We start from the raw sequence: 21,673 nt of genomic DNA, 5'->3' as shown, positions 1-21,673 counted from the left end.
ATATAGCACACTCGACATAGCCATGTTGAGCATTTTCTGTCTACCATACCAACCATTTTCTCTGGTATATGAAAAGCTTTCTTTGCCACAAAAAATAACCTGTTATCTGAAACTGTAAAAGCAGCACTTAAGGGGCTAATGGTTATTATTTATTTCCCGCTCGACATAAGCCTTATAACTGCTGCAGTTAGGTCAGTCAGGGTCACAGCGGTGGCGAGGGTCTGGAATGTCTGAGTTAAGGAGAGGGCAGGCATACCAGTCTCTCCAGCTCCACCTTATTTATACTGGTCAAGCATACTGAATATGCATGAGATCTTCTGGCAGCAAAAAATTATACTAGTGAACATATACTAGTTACTTACTAATGCTAACGAAACCAAAGTTCTATTTTATGATATAAAATAGGTTTTCCACTTTGCCTTTTCAAAGCTACAGTAGAGGCACTTTAAAAAGAACCTGTGGCCAGGCCTTGGCATTTCCATTACTAACAGGCTCCCATTGGTTTACCTAAGCACTTAACTTCAAACATGGTAAACTATGCTGAAGTAGAAAAGTGCCTATACATACAGGTTGGTGCCTTTTTTACAGAGTTTGTAAACTCTAATGCCCTGTACACACGGTTGGACATTCCAACGACAAAATCCTTCAGATTTTTTTCCAAAGGATTTTGGCCCAAACTTGTCTTGCATACACACGGTCGCACACAGTTGTTGGAAAAAATCCAATCGTTCAGAACGAGGTGACATACAACACATACGATGGGACTATAGAGAGGCCAGCAGCCAATAGCTTTTGTTTCGTACTTATTCTGAGCATACGTGGCACTCTGTCCGTCAGAATTGTCTACACACAATTGGAATTTAAACGATCGGATTTTGTTGTCGGAAAATTTTAGATCCAGCTCTCAAACTTTGTGTGATGAAAATTCCGATGGAAAAAATCAGATGGAGCCCACACAAAATCAGATTTTCCAACAACATGATCCGATCGCACATTTTCCGTCAGAAAGTCCTACAGGGCATAACACTACAAATATGTATGTCATACAGCTTGTATTTGCCTGTTAATTTTCTAAATCTTACATGAGATCCTGCCAACTACATGCCCTTAGTGACCCTGGTGAAATCAGGACCTTAGCACTTTAAAGCAAGTGTGTTAACAAACTAGCCAGTATGCTTCTCGGTACAGGTTTACGTAATTTACTTTTAAAAAGTAGTATATATGTGTTGTGTGCTTTATCTGTATTTAAATATATGAATACATTTATAAACATTCGTACCTATACAATACATTTAATTCAACTTTATAAGAGATTTATTCGATACACTATAAAGAAAACTTTCAGACAAATGAACTCAGATATCGCCTGCCTTTGCTGTACGAATTGATAATGTTAGAGTTTTTAAAATGGTTGTAATAATCATAGAGAGAAGTAAAGATTAGTCATTAGCTATAACTGAAATGCTGTATTTAGCAATTTGAGTGTTAATTAAAAGATCATTCCCTGGTTTTAAAATGATAAAATACAAGTCATCGAAATTCGTCTGTGGAATAATGGACAATAATGTGTAGTTCATAAAGCTTTCTAGGTATTTGACATGATTAGTGTGCTAGATTTTAATACTTTCCCTTCCCTTTTCAGAAACTTTAAAATAGTCATAATTGGAATCAAGTTTAGTGTCACTTATCTTTATGTAGAATTAAAACAAAATCTATTCATCTTTACAAGACAATTTCCACTTCCATTTATCACTTTCCAATGGCCATCCTGGTTGAGGCATGACTGTAAATTCACACATTAATAGCTCACACTTTATACATAGTTCCAGGGAAGCTCTCCATCCTGGTACAGTAAAAAAACAAACTATATTTATTTGTATTTTTACTGTTTAACTTTCAAAATAATTTCTAGACAAACTGTTAAAAGTAATGCACAGAATGCTTCGTTTAATTAATACTTTCAGGAAAAAAACACCTTTTGGCCAGATAACATGAATACTGCATATAAATACTTAAAGTTGAACTTCACTCTCTCCATCAGGTTTGGCTATTCTTAAACTTTATGTTGCCAGCATTAGTAAATAGATAGGAAAATATATCATATTTACCGTACTTATCGGCATATAACACGAACCTCAAGTTTAGGAGGGAATTTTAAGGAAAAAACTACCATTAAAATGCCCATCAATGCAGGCTTGTCAGTGTCCATCTGCAACCTTGTCCATCATTGTAGCCTAGCCCAGTGTCCATCTGCAGCCTTGTCCATCATTGTAGCCTTGCCCAGTGTCCATCTGCAGCCTTGCCCAGTACCTTTGCAGCCTTGCCCGTCTCTTTGCAGCATTTCCCTGTTTTAATTTTTGCGCCGATTTCCGCTGACTGTGAGCAGACAGTGGAGAGGAGCGAGCGGAGCCAGGATACAGAAAGCCGAGCATACTTCGGCTTTACTCGGCTCCTCTCGCTGTCCCATCCACCTCCACTGATTGCAAGAGGATTGAGTGCCGCTGACATACAGAAAGCTGAGTGTACTTCGGCTAAACTCGGCTCTGCTCACAGTCAGGGGCGGGACTGTGAGAGGAGCTGGGACTAGCCAAAGTACATTCGGCTTTCTGTATGTCAGCGGCACTCAATCCTCTCACAATCAGTGGAGGTGGGCGGGACTGCGAGAGGAGCCGAGTAAAGCCGAGTGTACTTCAGTACATTCAGGAGTCCAGGAATGGAGGAGTAGAGATGGGGCTTTCTCAGTTAGGAAGATCCTTCTGCTTTCATACATGAGTTAAGGGCAGATGGATCAGAGAAAGTAAATGATACATGAATAATCTGCTCTTATTCAAGACGACTATGGACAGAAATGTTAGGGGGGTGTTTTTCAAAGTGATTTTTCAACAAAATAAAGCATGGTGACATAGATGGATGGGGGAGTTTGCTTTAAATATAAAAAATAAATTAAATAGTGTTTTTGGTTTGCTGTTCTCAATTGCAGTGTAGTTCTTCTTTAACACATATAATTCTAGCGAACAATTGGAGCTCTAAGAACCTTTAGACATGTTTACTAGTCTAAACTTAAAAAAGGTTGTGGTCTGTGTTGTGATCTGTTAGGGAGATTCATCCTCTCCATTTGTCCTGTTTATCATTATTATGGAAAGAAAATCCCACATTTTTAGTTATCCCCAGAAAAGTAATAGAGGGGAAATCTTACAATGGTGGCATTAGTTCTGGTGACCTGGGGGTCCCCAAGGAATACCTTTAATTTGCATAGATTTTCTCTCACTTCCTGCCTGCGGGATAGCATATGAAGGGAAATCTCCCCAATGGGACACAGATGGCAAAAAAAAAAAAAAAAAAAAAAAAATCTGATAGGGGTTATGATCCTCCCTTTCTCTATCCAAAATGGAAAAACGTTTTCCCTTTAGTTCTACTTTAAAGAGCACTAAGGCAGGCCATACACTGACCCATTTAATGGGTTGAATGAAAAAAAAATTAGCCGGTTGTCCCATCCACACACTCAATGAGGATGGGGAAATCATTCCCGCTGTGCTAATGTATTCTGGCGGCAGAGAGCCTTCCCCGACATCACAATACAATGATCAGTGTTTCCGGCTATACCCAGCAGCACTAATTGGACAGGCCGGTTGTACTAAAGTTCTTTCCAAGGATTTTATTAGGTTTTTATAGTGAAGGTTGTACTAAAGTTGATCCATAGATTATGTCAGAGACAGGCTGGTAATAGTGCAGCCGAAGCTCCTAGGTAGAGGCAAATACGCATGCGCAGAGGTACTTTTGAAGGTGCCCGTCTTGCTGGGCATAGGCTAATGCCTATGCGCATGCACGGGAACATTAGCGTTAACAAGCAAACGCATGTGCATGCGCTAAAATACGCACACATGTTAGCCATTATTGCTGGCGTTAAATGGCCTATATAAGGACAGCAGCTGCACTAGTGCAGTGCTGTCTGATACTGTATCTGCATCTGATTACCTGTGTTTGACCTTGCTTCCTTGACTACGCTTGCTTATCTCCAATCCTGAAATAGCTCTTGCGGTTGAAACCAAAAAATAATATTTTTTTACATTTTTTATTATAATTTTTTTATAATATTAATGGAATGTCTTCTTTAACCACTTGACCTCACAAAGGTTTTACCCTTTCGGGACTAGGGATTTTTTTGCTATTCACCACTGTGCTACTTTAACTGGCAATTACTCGGTTATGCAACATTGTACCTAAATGAAAGATCATTTTTTTCACACAAATATAACTTTCTTTTTGTGGTATTTGATCACCACTGTATTTTTTTATTTTATAAACAACATACGGAATTTTTTAAAATAAAACTATATTTTCTATTTATTGTTTTAAAACATGTCCAATTAAATCAAATATCTTCAATTAATTTAGGCCAAAATTCATTCTGTTACATGTCTTTGGTAAAAAAAAAAGTTTTTTGGGGACACTGTACTATATTAGGGACACTAGTATAGTTTTAATTGTGATCAAGATTCGAATCCGTAAAGACACTCTACTAGTAATGGTATTGATCAGTGACTTACAGTGTGACTGTGATAGTGTCGCGGGGAATCTGGCACTAACTGAAACTGTCTGGGAATGGACTCTAACTGACTGACACCAACACCCCTAGTCACACTAATACAGTGTTCAGTGATAATACTGTGCACTATACTAATGACACTAGCTGGATTACAGATGCGATCAGGAGGACAATCAAGTGGTTAGCTGTGTGACTAATAAGTGTATGCAAGTGTATGTGTGCTGATTTTAATTACAAATCTGGGCAGGTCTCTCCTTTCTTTCTTTCAGTTCCGAATAGTAACTGAAAACAGGGAGAAATCCAGCTAGAATCTGTGTGTTGTGATTGCAATCACACAGATCTCTGTGCTGTGATTGGTCACAACTGTTCAGCAGGTATACCGTCAAAATCATTGGCTATAACCTGCTGACAAACTGGTACAGTGTCCAATCACAGCACAGATCAGCAGGGGGCGCATGCAGGCCTCTAAACCAGGAAGTTCATCACAACATACAGGTATGTTGTGGTGCCTGGGAGAGCCACTCGCCAGCAGTAAATGTACTGTTAGCAATCAGCAAGTGGTTAAGTAATGGTTTCTAAATTTACATTGGTAGATGCCACTAATATAACGTTATCAATTGCTTACATTCATTGTAGCATGGATTCAATTATCGAGGGATGAATTCTCCCAATTCTCTTGGGCATCTATGTAGTGTGTTATTTTTAAGATATATATATATATATATATATATATATATAAATTCATTCTTTCTCCATAAGTACCTATACAATTTAAGTATCCAATAAAAAACTGTCAATTCAACTATATAAGAGATTTATTCCATACACTATACTGATATGATCTAAAACTGGGTCTAGCAATGTAGCAGTGACTCAAAAAACAACAGTAAACATGTACGTTTACAGAAGGAGGGTTGATTGACCAATTAGAGTTCTGAGCTTCAGTCACAATGAAATGCTCAATGGCATGATCTGAAGCAACTAAAAATATACATGAGCTGAAACAGTTTTTGAAAAGATAATTTGATTGAAGTTATTGGCAATAATTGTAGTGGTTCTGCTAGTTATTTACTATAATGGTTCATACATTTTAATTATTTTTTCACACCATTAAAGGAGTAGTAAAGGCAGAAGGTTTTTTATCTCAATGCATTCTATGCATTAAGATAAAAAAAACTTCTGTGTGTAGCAGCCTCCCCATCACCCCCCATTTACCTACCCGAGCTCCTTTTCTCTCCAGCGATGTCCACGATCCCCTCAGCCATCCAGTACACTACTTCTCATTGGCTGAGACAGAGCAGTGGAGCCATTGACTCCTGCTTCTATCAAAGTCAGTCAGCCAATCAGTCAGGGGAGAGAGGGGATGGGGCCAGGTCGGGGCTCTGTGTCTGAATGGATACACGGAGCTCTTACTTGGCTTGGGTGCACCTCTGTAGCAAGCTGCTGCCTGAGGGGCGCTCAAAGGAGGGAGGGGTTAGGAGAGGCAAAGAGGGACCCGAGAAGAGGAGGATCCGGGCTGCTCTAGGTAAGTATAACATGTTTGTTAATCAATTATTATTATACAGGCTTGATATAGCACCAACAGTTGTTGAAGACAAGAGGGTTAGGAGGGCCTTGCTCATGAGAGCCACTTCTGATTCTTCTATAACCGCTAAAGTGGACATTACCAATAAGCACCAACCACTACAAACCTGTTAGTGGTCCCAAAGGTCTCTATTCCCCTGTTCATGTAACTGCCTTAGTTCTTCACTTCCGACCTGGAGTCAGAAATGTAATTGAACTGCACTTACTGTATGATAACTGGCATCCCCTGCAATACCTTAGCTATAAGAAGAAATCACAATTCTGCTGATCTAATGAACACGCTTCTTATGTCTTTTTAGAAGGCCAACACAAGGAATGCCATAGATATGGTTTTCTTAGAAACGTAACTTGGCAGACATGTTTACAGTAAACGTTATAACAGACACTTGGCACTTATCTAAATAAAAAGATAAAGTTTGTAAGTGCATTTGCCCCTTTTTAATGCTGGAGTTGCAATTTAGGTAAATGTGGCTGCGGTAAGATCAGCCACTTCATATTCGCTCCATCACAATGTTGTGTGGTCATTGCTACAGTTTCTTAGATAATGATCTATATTATCTTGTAAAGCTTTATACAGCAATTACCACCTCATTAGTGAGCTGCAGGCAACATCAGGAAAGCTGCAATTCCATTTCTATTTGAAAAATAATAAAATGCCGCATAAATCCTGATAGCCACACATCTGAAATCTCTCTTAAGATTCAACAGCAAAGATTGACAAGTGCTGTAGGAAACAGAGTGCCTTCCTGAGCCATGGGCTTTCAGATGTTCAGTCCTATTGTTGCTTACATTAAGCCTCTAATGATCACATAAACTGTTTTATGTCTAAAAACAATAATGCGTGCTATTAAGTACCGCAAGGCTGGTCTGCAAGCAGCTGGGGTAATTATAGCTTGCTATCAATGAGACAGTAAATATCAGCGACCTTCTTTTTTGCTAGCGTTGAGCATGCCGATTATGCAGGGACAATTTAGTTTGCAGTGGCATGGCCATTTTCCAACTATTAGCAGGAAATGAAATGAGATATTTCATTATTATTTAGTATGAAAATTCAGTGGAGAAGTTTCTGAAAATTACCTCTGAATTTATACTTGAGTTACTACACTCATTATTTCAAACATCTTGGTCTGAATCAATATCAGTAATGATTCATTCTTTTGATTAAGAAGTGACTCCATCTGTAGATGTCAGATAATTACCAAGATGACCCATAATGAGAACATTTCACAACTCTCTGACTTAACTTTCTTATTCCCTCAACAGCATAATGACTTCCTGAAAGAGCTTTTTATAGTGTGCCTATGCTCCTGGGGTTTCTTTTCATGATCAGCCACTATCAATGTGACTTGCGCATTTTTTTGTTCTTTTCCTTGAAAAAAAAATAAAAATAATAAAACTACCTTATGTACAAAAAAATAAAAAATTGTGTACTGCCAAAGATAAAATGGCATCATTAGATGTGCTATCTAAGTCTTGAAATTTACTTATGGATCTTATAAACCAAAATATGTGTATTAAAACGAGACAGCATGCAATTTTAAATTATGACACAGAACATGCTTTGTTATTCAGTTAAGGACTCAAAGGGGAATTAATTTCTGTTTTATTATATCAAATATTGAAATAAGAAATGTAAGATATTCTTTTGATCTATACACTGGAGGATATGGAATTTAAAAAGTTTGTGAAAAGAAATCTAAACTTTTGCTGACAGGTTAGCATAAACCATGAAATTTATTGCTGCTGCAGTGTACAGAGGGCGCTTTGTAGCTGTCAGATGTGTTACTGTATCTCGGCATAGTAGTGCACTGTTTTAGGTGAATAATGACAGTGTACGGAGCTAGATTTCTCAGTTTTTTTACACCAAATGACTTGCAGTTCAAATCATTTGTTTCTCATCTATACACTACCTGGCATACTTATTGGGTTATTTAACAAGGCAATGCAAAGAGCACATATCATGTGTGAAGTGCAGAAAACCACAGAAACCAGATATATTTTTTTATTAGAACAATTAAAGATGATTTCTGATGGCTGGTTTTGGATGGCTACAACCTGAACTCTGCCTCTGTTAAATGCACCCGTATGTGCCTATTAAATTGGTGATTCCCAGTCACTGTGGAACTTGACTACAGTAAGGAATTCATATGTGTATTTTCAAACAGGTAGCTTTATGCCAATTCAAAAATAGGTGAGTTTCTGGTGAAACAAAAAGTGGAAGGGTTTTCACCAGTGATGAAAGTTCATAGCAGTTCATGTGGCCAATTTGGAGGGCATGGGATGTTGCTAGAATTAAAAAAATTTGCTAATTAAAAAAATAAAAAAATATGGTTGTTGCAGACTTTGGACACTTACAAGTGTAGGAATGCCCAAGCCCCTCCAGCATGTTGTATCCTTTTTTACCCACTTATATGCCACTACAGCAAATACCAGCTGGCGGTAGAAATCACAGCATGAGGCAGAGGAGCAGGTTGTCGACAGCTTGACATAGCTGTATGAGTAGATGTTTGATGTTTGAAGACGCAAACACCTGGAAAAGTAAGTACAGTCTAGGCTTCTTTTACAAGCGGCTCTGTGTCAATTTCAGCAATGATTTCACCAGCTCCAATAGATAACCTTACGGTTTTTATTTTTTTAATTAGCCTATTGAAAATAAGCCCTAATACAAAATTACTTTTCCTTTTTTTCTTATATTATTTTATCACATTTATTATCAAAATACCAAATGAAATGTGCTGGACAGAGACAAAGTAAATCTTACCTTCTGGTTTAAAAAATGTATTGATTTTATGTTGGTTTGTAATTTAGAATGCATATCTTCAGTTGCAGCTAGATTATTTTCCAAGAGACTTGTATGCTCCAGCCTAATAAAAAATGAAAAGGCAAATTTAGTTTAGAATATTCTGAAAAGTTGACAGAAATAATAATATACAGCAAGTGGACAACAGACGAATTAACAAATAAATATGTTTAAGCAAAGTTATTTCATAGGCAGCTCAATAGGTCAATCACTGAAGGAACAATTCCATAGAAGGAAACAATAGAACTTTTTCTTACCAGAGAAATAATACAAATCTAAGGGTGCATTTTGTGCTATTGACACATAGCTGCATTCCACAGTACAAGTCTGTGAGAATATGTGTTACATAGAATACATAGGCAATTAATTAGGTCCCAAATGAAAACATTACACTAGGTCTCAGAAGGATCTAGCATAATGTTCCCCAGCCAACATGTCAGAATATCAGATTGGAAGTGTCAGAACAAGAAATGACTTTTTGTTAAAAAAATACATATATATAAAAAAAAATGAGCAAAAGTCTACTAAATGTCGTTGCCTATATGAACAAAAAAAATACAAGAATTTTTACCTCTGTGACCTCATTGGGAAGATTCCCATGCCAAACTCTTCAGCAAAGTTTGGTTCTGACAGTTTAGGAAGGGTGTCAGAAAAAATCCCTATTTACTGGAAACGTTTGATACCTTCCACTCTCCTACAGAACAGATGAGCAGCAAGAGGATAAAAGTGCTAGGCTAGACACTTTCTCAGTGACAGAAGCTCCTCAAATGGTACAAAAAATATATATTTTCTTATAGTTCTATTCTAGCTAGAAATATTAACTAGAGCTTATAACTAATTAACATAACCCAATCTTTCACCACTTTAGTGCACCACATAAATTGATTCAGATCGTCAGAATAAAGAGGTATCTTCTCAAGGACCATGTGGGCTACTACATTCATCCTTCAATGCCAAGAAAAGAAAGCCCAATGTAGGCAGAAATCTACTTCTACAGCCTCATGCAACAGCTCTGGGGCAAACAAGAAACACCTAAAACTGCAATATTTGGAGAGGGAGTGTATCACATGCTAACACATACAGTATCTTATAAAAGTGAGTACACCCCTCACATTTTTGTAAATATTTTATTATATCTTTTTATGTGACAACACTGAAGAAATGACACTTCCCTACAATGTAAAGTAATGAGTGGACAGCTTGTATAAGTGTAAATTTGCTGTTCCCTCAAAATAACTCAACACAGTCACACAGTCATTATTGTCTAAACCGCTGGCAACAAACGCGAGTACACCCCTAAGTGAAAATGTCCAAATTGGGACCAAAGTGTCAATATTTTGTGTGGCCACCATTATTTTCCAGCACTGCCTTAACCATCTTGGGCACGGAGTGCACCAGAGCTTCACAGGTTGCCACTGGAGTCCTCTTCCACTCCTCCATGACAACATCACAGAGCTGGTGGATGTTAAAGACCTTGTGCTCCTCCACCTTCCATTTCAGGATGCCCCACAGGGTTTAGGTCTGAAGACATGCTTGGCCAGTCCATCCCCTATAACCTCAGCTTCTTTAGCAAGGCAGTGGTCATCTTGTAGGTGTGTTTGGGGTTGTTATGTTGAAATACTGTCCTGCAGCCCAGTCTCTGAAGGGAGGGGGGTCACACATTCGGAACAGAAAAAGGTTATATTGGTCTTGTCAGACCACAGGATATGGTTCCAGTAATCCACAATTCTTTTTTTTAGCTACTCAGGGAGTTCTTTGCCATGAGGTGCCATGCTGAACTTCCAGTTACCAGTATGAGAGAGTGAGAGCGATAACACCAAATTTAACACACCTGCTCCCCATTCACACCTGAGACCTTGTAACACAATAACGAGTCACTTAACACTGGAGTTGGGAAAATGGCTAATTGGGCCCAATTTGGACATTTTCACTTTTGTTGCCAGCAGTTTAGACATTAATGGCTGTGTGTTGAGTTGTTTTGAGGGGACAGAAAATTTACACAGTTATACAAGCTGTACACTCACTACTTTACATTGTAGCAAAGTGTCATGTCTTCAGTATTGTCACGTTAAAAGATATAATAAAATATTTAAAAAAATGTGAGGGGTGTATTTACATTTGTGAGATACTGTACCTAGAAATACCAGGTATACAGCAGTGCATTATTCTATGTCATCTCTCTACCCCCAACCTTCTCAGACTATGAAGAAGAAACACCTTTATCAAAATAAGAGACAGAAAAATAAGGAGACACCAAGCCAAACCAGGAATTAGAACAGTTACGCCAGGAAATAGTAGAATGTTTTTGTTGCCTTTTAGCATGGCAGAGGTGTGTAACACAAGAACGATTGTAAGGAATTACAAATCTATTGGAAGAAAAAAAAGGTAACCATATATATTTCAACTGAAGATTTACAATTTAAAATGAGTCATCTCCTACCAGTTAAGATCAAATTCATGCAAGTTCAGTCAGTAAAATGCAACCAAACTTTAGGGGCCTGTATCAATGGGATCTTGCTCACTTCAAGCAGGTTTTGAATTCCCATACAAGTCTATAGTAATGCAAACTTGCTTTAAGCAGGTCAAATGCAGGTCACCTGCACCTGAATTCTGAACAATATCAGCGTCTCAAACTGATGCCATCGTTTTCATGAGCTTCCACTGTTATTAAAAGGCCCTATAATGCACATTGACACATCAAAAGATGGATGACCCACATCAACCCCTCTCACAGATGTGAAGTAGCATCTTTTAAAATAATGGCTGACCTGGGTACATGTGTTGATATTCAATAAAACACATGCATACTTTTTTTTTTATTCTTTGTGCTTTCTATATAATGCTTTTTTGTAGAACTGAAGCCTCTTGCTACTTGATTCAATGTACCTGTTTTACTCATATGTGTCTTGGCCAGGCACCAACAGAATGGTGTCCAACAGTCAAACATGCCTACACCAATTAGAGCATCCATTGTAGAAGTTCTACTCCAATCTCAACCTTTTTCTTAGTTTTGGGTACAGTGGGAAAGATTACATCTTCTGTCAGCTTTGTATTACCTAAATTAAAAAAGGAAAATGTTGTGCTGTACTTCAATCTGTACATCTACTTATATACAGCTTACCTGTAAAATCCTTTTCTTGAGAGTACATCACGAGACACAGGAGCTTCATTACATAGTGGGTTATATAGGCACCTCTGGTGATTGGACACTGGTTGACCTCAATTAAGGAGAATTCCTCCCCTATATAACCCCTCCCATCTGGGAGGCACCTCAGTTTTGTAGCAAAGCAATAAGAAACCACGTAAAACCCAAGAGGGGCTGGAGCCCTGTGTCCCGTGATGTACTCTCAAGAAAAGGATTTTACAGGTAAGCTGTATATAAAAATCCCATTTTCTTGACCATACATCACGGGACACAGGAGCTTCATTACATAGTGGGATGTCCCATAGCAATGCTCAGATTGAGGGGAGGGAGACACAGATCATAAATATAGGCCGCCAGGGACCGGAGGACCTAAACTGCAGCCTGCAGTACACTGCGCCCGAAGGCGACATCCTCTTGCCCTCTGACATCCACCTGATAGAATCTGGTGAATGTGTGGACTGATGACCAAGTCACAGCCTTACAGATCTGAGCCAGGGAGGCCTGGTGATGCACTGCCCAAGAAGCACTAACAGCCCTAGTAGAGTGCGCTTTCACCCGAAAAGGAGGAATCTTCCCCTTTAAACCATAGGTCTGAGAGATAACTTGCCTGATCCATCTTGAGAGAGTGGATTTTGACGCTACCTGGCCCTTTCTAGGGCCTTCCGGCAGAATAAATAAACAATCAGTTTTCCTTATCTGAGTAGTTGCTTGAAGATAAATACTGATTGCTCTAACCACATCTAAAGTGTGCAAAGATTCTTCTTCTGTGGATTGAGGGTCCGGAAAAAAGGATGGTAGGATTAGATCCTGATTCAAATGGAAACCCGAAACCACCTTAGGCAGAAAGGACCTGTTGGGACGCATGACCACCCGGTCCTTATGGATAATTAAATACGGCTCCTCCTGGAAAGAGCTGCCAACTCTGATACTCTTCTAGCCGTAGATATGGCTACTAAGAAGACCAGCTTTTTAGTCAGGAGAGCTAAAGAAGCCAGGTGTAAAGGTTCAAATGGTTGCCCCTATAAGGCCGAGAGAACCAAATTCATATCCCATGGGCATACCGGAGGTTTAACTGGCGTTTTGTCCGCATAGCCCCCTGGATAAAAGCCCGTACTAGGGAATGTGATGCAAGCGGTTCTTGAAAAAATACCGACAGGGCCGAAATCTGCACTTTGATAGTGCTTATGGCCAAATTCATTTCCAGGCCTGACTGGAGAAAGGCCAAGATTCTGTTAATGACATACTTTCTAGGATGCCATTTCCTGAGTTCACACCAGGAAACATATGTCCTCCAGATCTTGTAATAAACAAGTCTGGAGGCCGGCTTTCTGGCATTGACCAGAGTAGAAAGGACTGGCCTCGAAAGGCCACGGTCTCTCAGAATGTGGGTCTCAGCAGCCAGACCGTCAAATTCAGACTGCGTAAAGCAGGATGGTAGATTGGACCCTGTGAGAGCAGATCTGGCCGGAGAGGGAGGGTCCATGGCCTGCCTACTGCCAACTTCATGATTTCTGCGTACCATGGTCGCCTGGGCCAAGCCGAGGCCACCAAAAGAACCGACCTTGTCTCCCTCTTGACCCTTCCCAGGAACCGCGACAGAAGCGGGCTCGGGGGGAAGGCATAGATCAGATTGTACTGATCCTAGGGAACTGTCAGAGCATCTAACCCCTGAGCAAGTGCATCTCTTGTCCTTGACACAAACTTGTCCAGCTTCCTGTTGAACCTGGAAGCAAACAGATCTACGTCTGGAGTACCCCACTTGTGACATATGTTCTGAAACACGTCGGGGTGCAGAGCCCATTCTCCTGGGCACAACTGCTGGCGGCTGAGAAAATCCGCCTGCCAATTCTCCACTCCTGGGATGAAGACTGCAGAAAGACATGGGACATGCTTTTCTGCCCAGACAAGTATGCGATTCACCTCTTTTTGGGCCACCAGACTTCTGGTACCGCCCTGGTGATTGATATAAGCCACTGCGGTGGCATTGTCGGACTGAACCCGAACTGGGAAACCTCACAGTCTGTAAGACCACTCTATGAGTGCCATGTAAACTGCCCGGATCTCTAAGATATTTATGGGCAGTAGATTCTCGGTCGCAGACCATTTCCCCTGCGAGCATGTTTCCTCCAATACAGCTCCCCAGCCTGTCAGGCTGGCATCTGTTGTGATAATCTTCCATGAGAGAGGAAGAAAGGTTTTGCCCTTCAGCAAATTCTTGGTTTGTAACCACCAGACAAGACTCTTGCGTGTCCCTGGGGATAGACGCATAGGAAGATCCAGAGATTGGGGCTTCCTGTTCCAAGCCGCAAGGATGCATCCTTGTAAAGGCCTTGAATGGAACTGGGCGAATGGGACGGCCTCGAAGGAGGCGACCATCTTCCCTAACAGTCTCATGCACAACCGAATGGAGGAAGATCTTCTGCCCAGAATCAGGCGCACCAGATCCCCAATGGCCAAGGCTTTTAGCCTTGGAAGAAACACCCTGCCCTGAGCGGTGTCGATGATCATACCTAGGTATTCCAACCTGGTAGTCAGTTGTAGGGACGACTTTTCTAGGTTTATAATCCAACCTAGGCGTTCTAGCGTTTTGGTGACGCTGCGACTTAGGAACGCTGCAGTTTTCTCCATGAGAAGCAAGTCGTCTAGATAAGCCATGACGGCTATGCCCTGAGCTCTTAAGTTTGCTAAGAGAGGGTCTAGAATCTTTGTGAAGACTCGAGGGGCTGTAGCAAGCCCGAACGGCAAGGCCACAAATTGAAAATGGCGCCGCTCTACCGCGAACCTTAGGAATTTTTGGTGTGCGGGAAAAATTGGCACATGGAGATATGCATCCTTGATATCTATTGATGCCATGAATTCTCCTCCTTGCAGGGAGGAGACCACAGTGCGGATTGACTGCATTCGGAAGGACCGGATGTGTAAAAACCGGTTCAGGTCCTTCAGATCCAAGATAGGTCTGACACTTCCACGTAGTTTTGGAACGGTGAAGAGATTTGAGTAAAACCCCGAACCCTGATCTTTCGGGTTCACTTCTACTATCACACCCTGGGATAGTAACTGATCTAAGGCCAGAAATAGCGGTTTTTGCTTTACTGGATCCCTGGGAATCCTTGACCTTAGGAAATGAGAAGGTGGAATCTCCTGAAACTCTAGCTTGTAGCTCAAAGATACTGAAGAGATCACCCACTTGTCCTGGATCTCTTCCCGCCAGGCGCCTGCAAACTGCAGGAGCCTTCCCCCCACTCTGCCGAGCGGGGGCGCCCCTTCACAAGGAAGTTTTTGGGCTCTGCTTGGCAGGCTTTCGCCCCCAAGTCTTTTTCTGTCCCTGGGCTTGGCCTTGAGCCTTTCTGGTAGAGGAGGACTGAGAAGGCCGTCGCCACTGTTTAGAGCTTGATGCTTCGGGAGAGAGAGCACGCCTGAATGAAGAACGCTTGCTCTTTTTGACTGGAAGGAGAGTCAAATGCTTCTTGCATGACAGCTCAGCTGCCCAATTCTTTAGCCATAGGGCCCTTCGCATGTGAACCAACATGAGAGACAAACGTGATGCTTGTTGGACGGAATCCAAAATCGCATCAATTATGAAACACAGAATGTTAGGCAATTCTGTATAATTTTCTACTTCCTCACTGGGAAGGAGCCCAAGCATCTGTTTAACCTGTTCCTTGAGGAACTGACACAACCCCACGGCTGCGACTGTAGGTTGCAAGACAGTGCCAGCCATGGAAAAGGAGGCTTTTAATAAGGTTTCCAGCTTTTTATCAGTTGGATCCTTGAATACCTGCGCATTATCCAAAGGACAAGTTAGGTTCTTATTCACACAAGAAACAGCCGCATTGACAGATGGGACCCCCCACTTCTTGGTGAAACTTTCCTCCACAGGATAATGCATAGAAAACCTTTTAGGAGGAGCAAACAGTTTATCGGGATGTCCCCAATCCTCATACATCAATTTATCCATTAAAGGATGAATTGGGAAGGAATAGGCAGTCTGTGGGGCTTTCCTGACTCCCAGGGAAGAGACAGAGGACGTAGCAACTTCAGCAGCAGGCATTCTGAATGTGGTACGCACCAATTCAGTATAATACTGCACCTGTTTTCTGAGCGCCTGGGAGGAGGGGACTATCTCCTCTTCCTCTGACTCATCCGACTGCTCATGATCCCTATCCAAAGATAGGGATCCCTCCTCATTTTCAAAAGAATCATCTGAGAGAGGGATATCAGCAGAGGGAGGGGATCTACCCCTTTTCCTGCTATCTTTTAGGGAAGCAGAAATAAAATTCATGATTCTCCCTTCAAAACCCTCCAATGTAGCCCTAAGGGAGTCCTCAGTGACATAAACCGGGGCTGCGACATTAGGATAGGCTGCAAAACCTGACAGGGGCACTGACTCGTCTTGAGAGGCTGGCTCCAGTCTTGCAGGGGGGGATGGTAATTTACAGGCACTTTTGGAACCCCTGGACCTAGGCAGTGATTTACCAGTGCCCTTATTACCTCCCCCTGAGACCCTCTTACGAGGAGACATAGTACTAGGCTACAAAGCAGAGGTACTAGTACAAGTGCAATCACTGTTGTGCTTAAAGTCTCACAATAATATATATGCTTAAATTGCACAACCTAATGCTGAGTAGGTGTCTAAGGTTTGCCTGGATCCAATCCCCACGGATGCTTACTGCCCACAGCTCCTGTGTCTCCAATTACAGCCCCCCGACGCTCTGGGCTTTTAAAACTGCCGCCTGGCGCCTGCGCAGTACAGCGCCGTGCACACAAACGTGCACGGCTCGCAAACCACACCCCCCCTTTCCTCCATTAGGCCGGGAGCGCGCCCGCGCGCATGCACGAGGACCGCGGAATCCAGGGGGGGAAGGAGAACCCAAAAACGGAGCTGCGTGGAACCCCTGAAGTGTTTACCTTATTTGTGGCAGGGACTGCAATGGAGACGTGAGTTAGCTGGAGAATCAGGCTTTCACTGAGCATGTGTATTGAAAAGGCATGTAAGTATGCGTCAGGCTCCTCTAGTGGTGGAAACCAGGTAAGACATACAACTACTCACAATGAAGAAATCCATTCATATAATTAAATATACAGGATAACTTCCCTTACCTGTCCCCGCCGCAGGAATTGCTGAACCAGACAAATTCCAGCCTTCACCCATCACGGCGGGTATTGTTAGCCAACCTTCAGGTATATCTGGGGTTCCTTCTCGGAAGAACCTCCCACCTGGGCCATGTAGAAAGCTCTGCCAGAAACTTTTGTGCGCTCTGTATAAACAGTACACCAAGTCTGGTTTTCCCAGAGCCCAGTCTTCCAATGGAGAGGACTTACAGGCAAAACCTCGCTTCTTTGGCTGACGAGGCCCGGGTACCATACCATCTTGGGAGTCAAATATCGGCCCGAGGTATGGATCCGGTTTATTGTAGCCCTTAGGCCCTCGCAGGGACCTTCATAGAGCTAAAGTTTTACGTGACCATCAACATAGACACTGGGGAAAAAACTGAGGTGCCTCCCAGATGGGAGGGGTTATATAGGGGAGGAATTCTCCTTAATTGAGGTCAACCAGTGTCCAGTCACCAGAGGTGCCTATATAACCCACTATGTAATGAAGCTCCTGTGTCCCGTGATGTATGATCAAGAAAAGAGTTTAGCAAAGTTATGAAAGTGATAGTCCACACATGCATATACAATTTCTTATAAATCCAAGTGATCATCAACCAAGTGATCCCCTTTCAGGTTGGTACAATTATCCTCTTACCAGAACGTTAGACTCCAAAGTTATATTCACCCCTCACTCTAGGGAAGTGTCAGGCCGCGTACACACGGGCGGACTGTTCGCTCAACTTTGTCCGCTGAACAGTGTTTCAGCGGACAGTCCGCTCGTGTGTGGGGCTTCAGCGGACAGTTTCAGCGGACAGTTTGACGAACAAAGTTTTTCGGAAATTCCGAAAAACTGTCCGCTGAAACTTGGTTTGAGCGGACAGTCCGCCCGTGTGTAGGCCACTTTCGAAATGAGCAAACTGTTCCCGCTCGGAGGAAAGTCTGCTCATTTCGAGCGCGTCTCCAGGTAGGCGGGGCCCGCGAAGGAGACGTCGTGGGCCCCGCCGCCTGGTATGGACTTAAAGGGGAACCCCAACGCCTAAAAAAATCGGCGTGGGGGTCCCCCCAAAGTCCACAACAGACCCTTGTCCGAGCACGCTACCCGGCCGGCCAGGAAAGGGGGGCGGGCGAGCGCGCCCCCCTCCCGAGCCGTACCAGGCCGTGTGCCCTCAACATGGGGGGTGCCTTGGGGAAGGGGGGGGCGCGCGGCCCCCCCACCCCAAAGCACCTTGTCCCCATGTTGATGAGGACAAGGGCCTCTTCCCGACAACCCTGGCCGTTGGTTGTCGGGGTCTGCGGGCGGGGGGCTTATCGGAATCTGGGAGCCCCCTTTAATAAGGGGGCCCCCGGATACCGGCCCCCCACCCTATGTGAATGAGTATGGGGTACAATGTACCCCTACCCATTCACCTGTAAAATAAAAGTACCCAAAAAAAAAACACAAAACACGAGATAAAATATTTTATTGCACAGCTCCGGGGGTCTTCCGTCTTCGGGGGTCTTCTCGCCGGACTCCTCCGCTATCTTCTTGTAGCTCTTTTGCTAGCGGAGGAGTCCGGCTTTCTTCCTCCCCGCCGCCGGCCTCTTCTCCCGACTTCGGGGGTCTTGTCCCCCTCTTCGGTTCTTCTGCCGGGCCACCGCGCCTTCTTATAGCTCTTTTACAGGCGGTGGCCCGGTCTTCTGTCGCCGCCGCCTTCCGTTCTTCTGCCGGGCCACCGCGCCTTCTTATAGGTCTTTTAGAGTTGGTGGCCCGGTCTTCTGTCGCCGCTGTCGCCTTCCGGTCGCCTTCCGTTCTTCTTCTTGTTCTTCTTCTTCTTCTCCAGGAGATGTTGACACGTCGCTCTCTCCGGCCGGAATGCCAGAGCCGCGTTGTGTGGCCACTTATATAGTGACAATGGGGCGGTGTCACATGGTATATGTCACATGGGTTGGTCACATGGTGACCTCGCCCCCTTACGATGTCATAGTCCCCATGTGACATCAACCCATGTGACCAACCCATGTGACATATACCATGTGACACCGCCCCATTGTCACTATATAAGTGGCCGCACAGCGCGGCTCTGGCATTCCGGCCGGAGAGAGCGACGTGTCAACATCTCCTGGAGAAGAAGAAGAAGAACAAGAAGAAGAACGGAAGGCGACCGGAAGGCGACAGCGGCGACAGAAGACCGGGCCACCGCCTCTAAAAGAGCTATATAAGAAGGCGCGGTGGCCCGGCAGAAGAACGGAAGGCGGCGGCGACAGAAGACCGGGCCACCGCCTGTAAAAGAGCTATAAGAAGGCGCGGTGGCCCGGCAGAAGAACCGAAGAGGGGGACAAGACCCCCGAAGTCGGGAGAAGAGGCCGGCGGCGGGGAGGAAGAAAGCCGGACTCCTCCGCTAGCAAAAGAGCTACAAGAAGATAGCGGAGGAGTCCGGCGAGAAGACCCCCGAAGACGGAAGACCCCCGGAGCTGTGCAATAAAATATTTTATCTCGTGTGTTGTGTTTTTTTTTTGGGTACTTTTATTTTACAGGTGAATGGGTAGGGGTACATTGTACCCCATACTCATTCACATAGGGTGGGGGGCCGGTATCCGGGGGCCCCCTTATTAAAGGGGGCTCCCGGATTCCGATAAGCCCCCCGCCCGTAGACCCCGACAACCAATGGCCAGGGTTGTCGGGAAGAGGCCCTTGTCCTCATCAACATGGGGACAAGGTGCTTTGGGGTGGGGGGGGTCGCGCGGCCCCCCCTTCCCCAAGGCACCCCGCATGTTGAGGGCACGCGGCCTGGTACGGCTCGGGAGGGGGGGCGCGCTCGCTCGCCCCCCTTTCCTGGCCGGCCGGGTAGCGTGCTCGGACAAGGGTCTGTTGTGGACTTTGGGGGGACCCCCACGCCGATTTTTTTCGGCGTTGGGGTTCCCCTTTAAGTACATTCCAGGCGGCGGAGCCCTCGACGTCTCCGTCGCGGGCCCCGCCTACCTGCACACGCGCTCGAAATGAGCGGACTGTTGCCTCGTGTGTGGGCGAGTCCGCTCATTTCAAAAGTTGCGCGGACTTAGTACGACGAACAAAGTTTGCCGTATTTGTCCGCTCAAAAAGTGCCGTGTGTGGGCGTGTTCGTTCATTCAAAAGTTTGAGCGGACTGTTTGACGAACTTAGTTTCGGCAGACAGTCCCCGCGTGTGTACGCGGCCTCACAGTGTCCTCTGGTGATGGCTCCTATGATGTAAACTAGATGCTTGGGCCAGGTCATAGGGAGCAAATTGATCAGAAGAGAGCTTTCATTGTGCAACATTTTTGTAAAATCAATGGCTAGTTTATTAAAAAGCTACTCACAATATTCCAGATATAACAGGCAGTTTAGGAATACATTCATCCACAGCCCCCTCTATTTCCTCCGCCCAACATTCGTTTTGTGGTAATAGACATCCTCAATGAGGCAATACCAGAGGACACTGTGACACATATCTAGAGTGAAGGGTGAAGCTCACAGAGGCGTGGATAGACCTATTTGGGGTCTAACATTCTGGTGAGAGGCTAACTATACCTACCTGGAAGGGGAGCACTTGGTGGTGATCACTTGGATTTATAAGGAATTGTATATGCATGTGTGGACTATCACTTTCAGGACTTTGCTGAACTCTTTTTTTCTTCACATCATGATGCCCATTTGATATTGCAACCATGGATTGATATTTCCCTGAATAGATTTGATATATTCATATTACATTATGAAACTGTTACATTCACACATTTTTGAGGTTTGACATGTTTTTACATGTACAGATTGAAGTACAGCACTTTCCGTTTATAATTTCATGTTAAATTGGTGTGTACAATATTTCTAACATTTATTATTTTAATAGTGCACATATTTACTAATATTTACTATACTTTGCTTTTTATTACTGCCTGTGGCCAAGTGGGAACACGGAAATAAAAAGCTGACTAGGATCTAACCCTTCTCACTCTTCAAAAAAAGGGGTAGTATTGTTTCCCTTTAAAGGAGAACTTCATCCCTGTAATATTTGTCTTCTGACGACACCCCCAACCCCCCTCCCCTCCTTTCATGCCACCATCTTTACCTTTGCATTCTCCAATGCATCTCTGCCAGATATTTGGGACCTGACAGAGACCTGCAACATGTCTATGGATGTGCTGGAGCTTCCTACATGCAGAGATGTAGCTGTTTTTTGGCATCTGGGACCTTGCAGACCCATGCAGCAACTGCGTGCATGTGCAGGATTTCCTCACACATGGGAAGACATGCCCCAGGTCTCAAATACCTAGCTAAGACCAATGCCATGTTTGCGTATGTACAATAAAATAACACCTGGTAACGTTCAGACACTTTGTTGGGGATGGGTTGACAAACATTCTGTCAATTTCCAATTGTGTTGCATTACCCCTTGTCACACATTTCTCATGGAGACTACAAGTGGTTCATTGTGATCATTATTAGAAAACACATCCTGAGCAGGAAGTTGCTGCTAAAAGGCTGACTGAGATCAGCAGCATTGAAATT

At 43.5% G+C, this 21,673-nt stretch overlaps 1 protein-coding gene across 1 annotated transcript in view; it reads right to left on the bottom strand.

Annotated features, from left to right (window-relative positions):
- The window catches only part of LOC143997335 (uncharacterized), a 585,170-nt gene that overhangs the window by 14,811 nt on the left and 548,686 nt on the right, over nucleotides 1-21,673 (bottom strand). The window contains exon 25 of the mRNA XM_077492911.1: nucleotides 8,892-8,994. Within this exon, the coding sequence (XP_077349037.1) occupies nucleotides 8,892-8,994 (103 nt within the window). The remainder of the gene's footprint in view (nucleotides 1-8,891; nucleotides 8,995-21,673) is intronic.

Source organism: Lithobates pipiens, unplaced genomic scaffold (genome assembly GCF_037356315.1).
Source record: "Lithobates pipiens isolate NorthernLeopardFrog02 unplaced genomic scaffold, aLitPip1_a1.2 Scaffold_19, whole genome shotgun sequence".
In the NCBI taxonomy this organism is placed as follows: Eukaryota; Metazoa; Chordata; class Amphibia; order Anura; family Ranidae; genus Lithobates; species Lithobates pipiens.
Note: the sequence above shows the minus strand (reverse complement) of the source record. Positions and strands in the feature narration are given on the sequence as shown.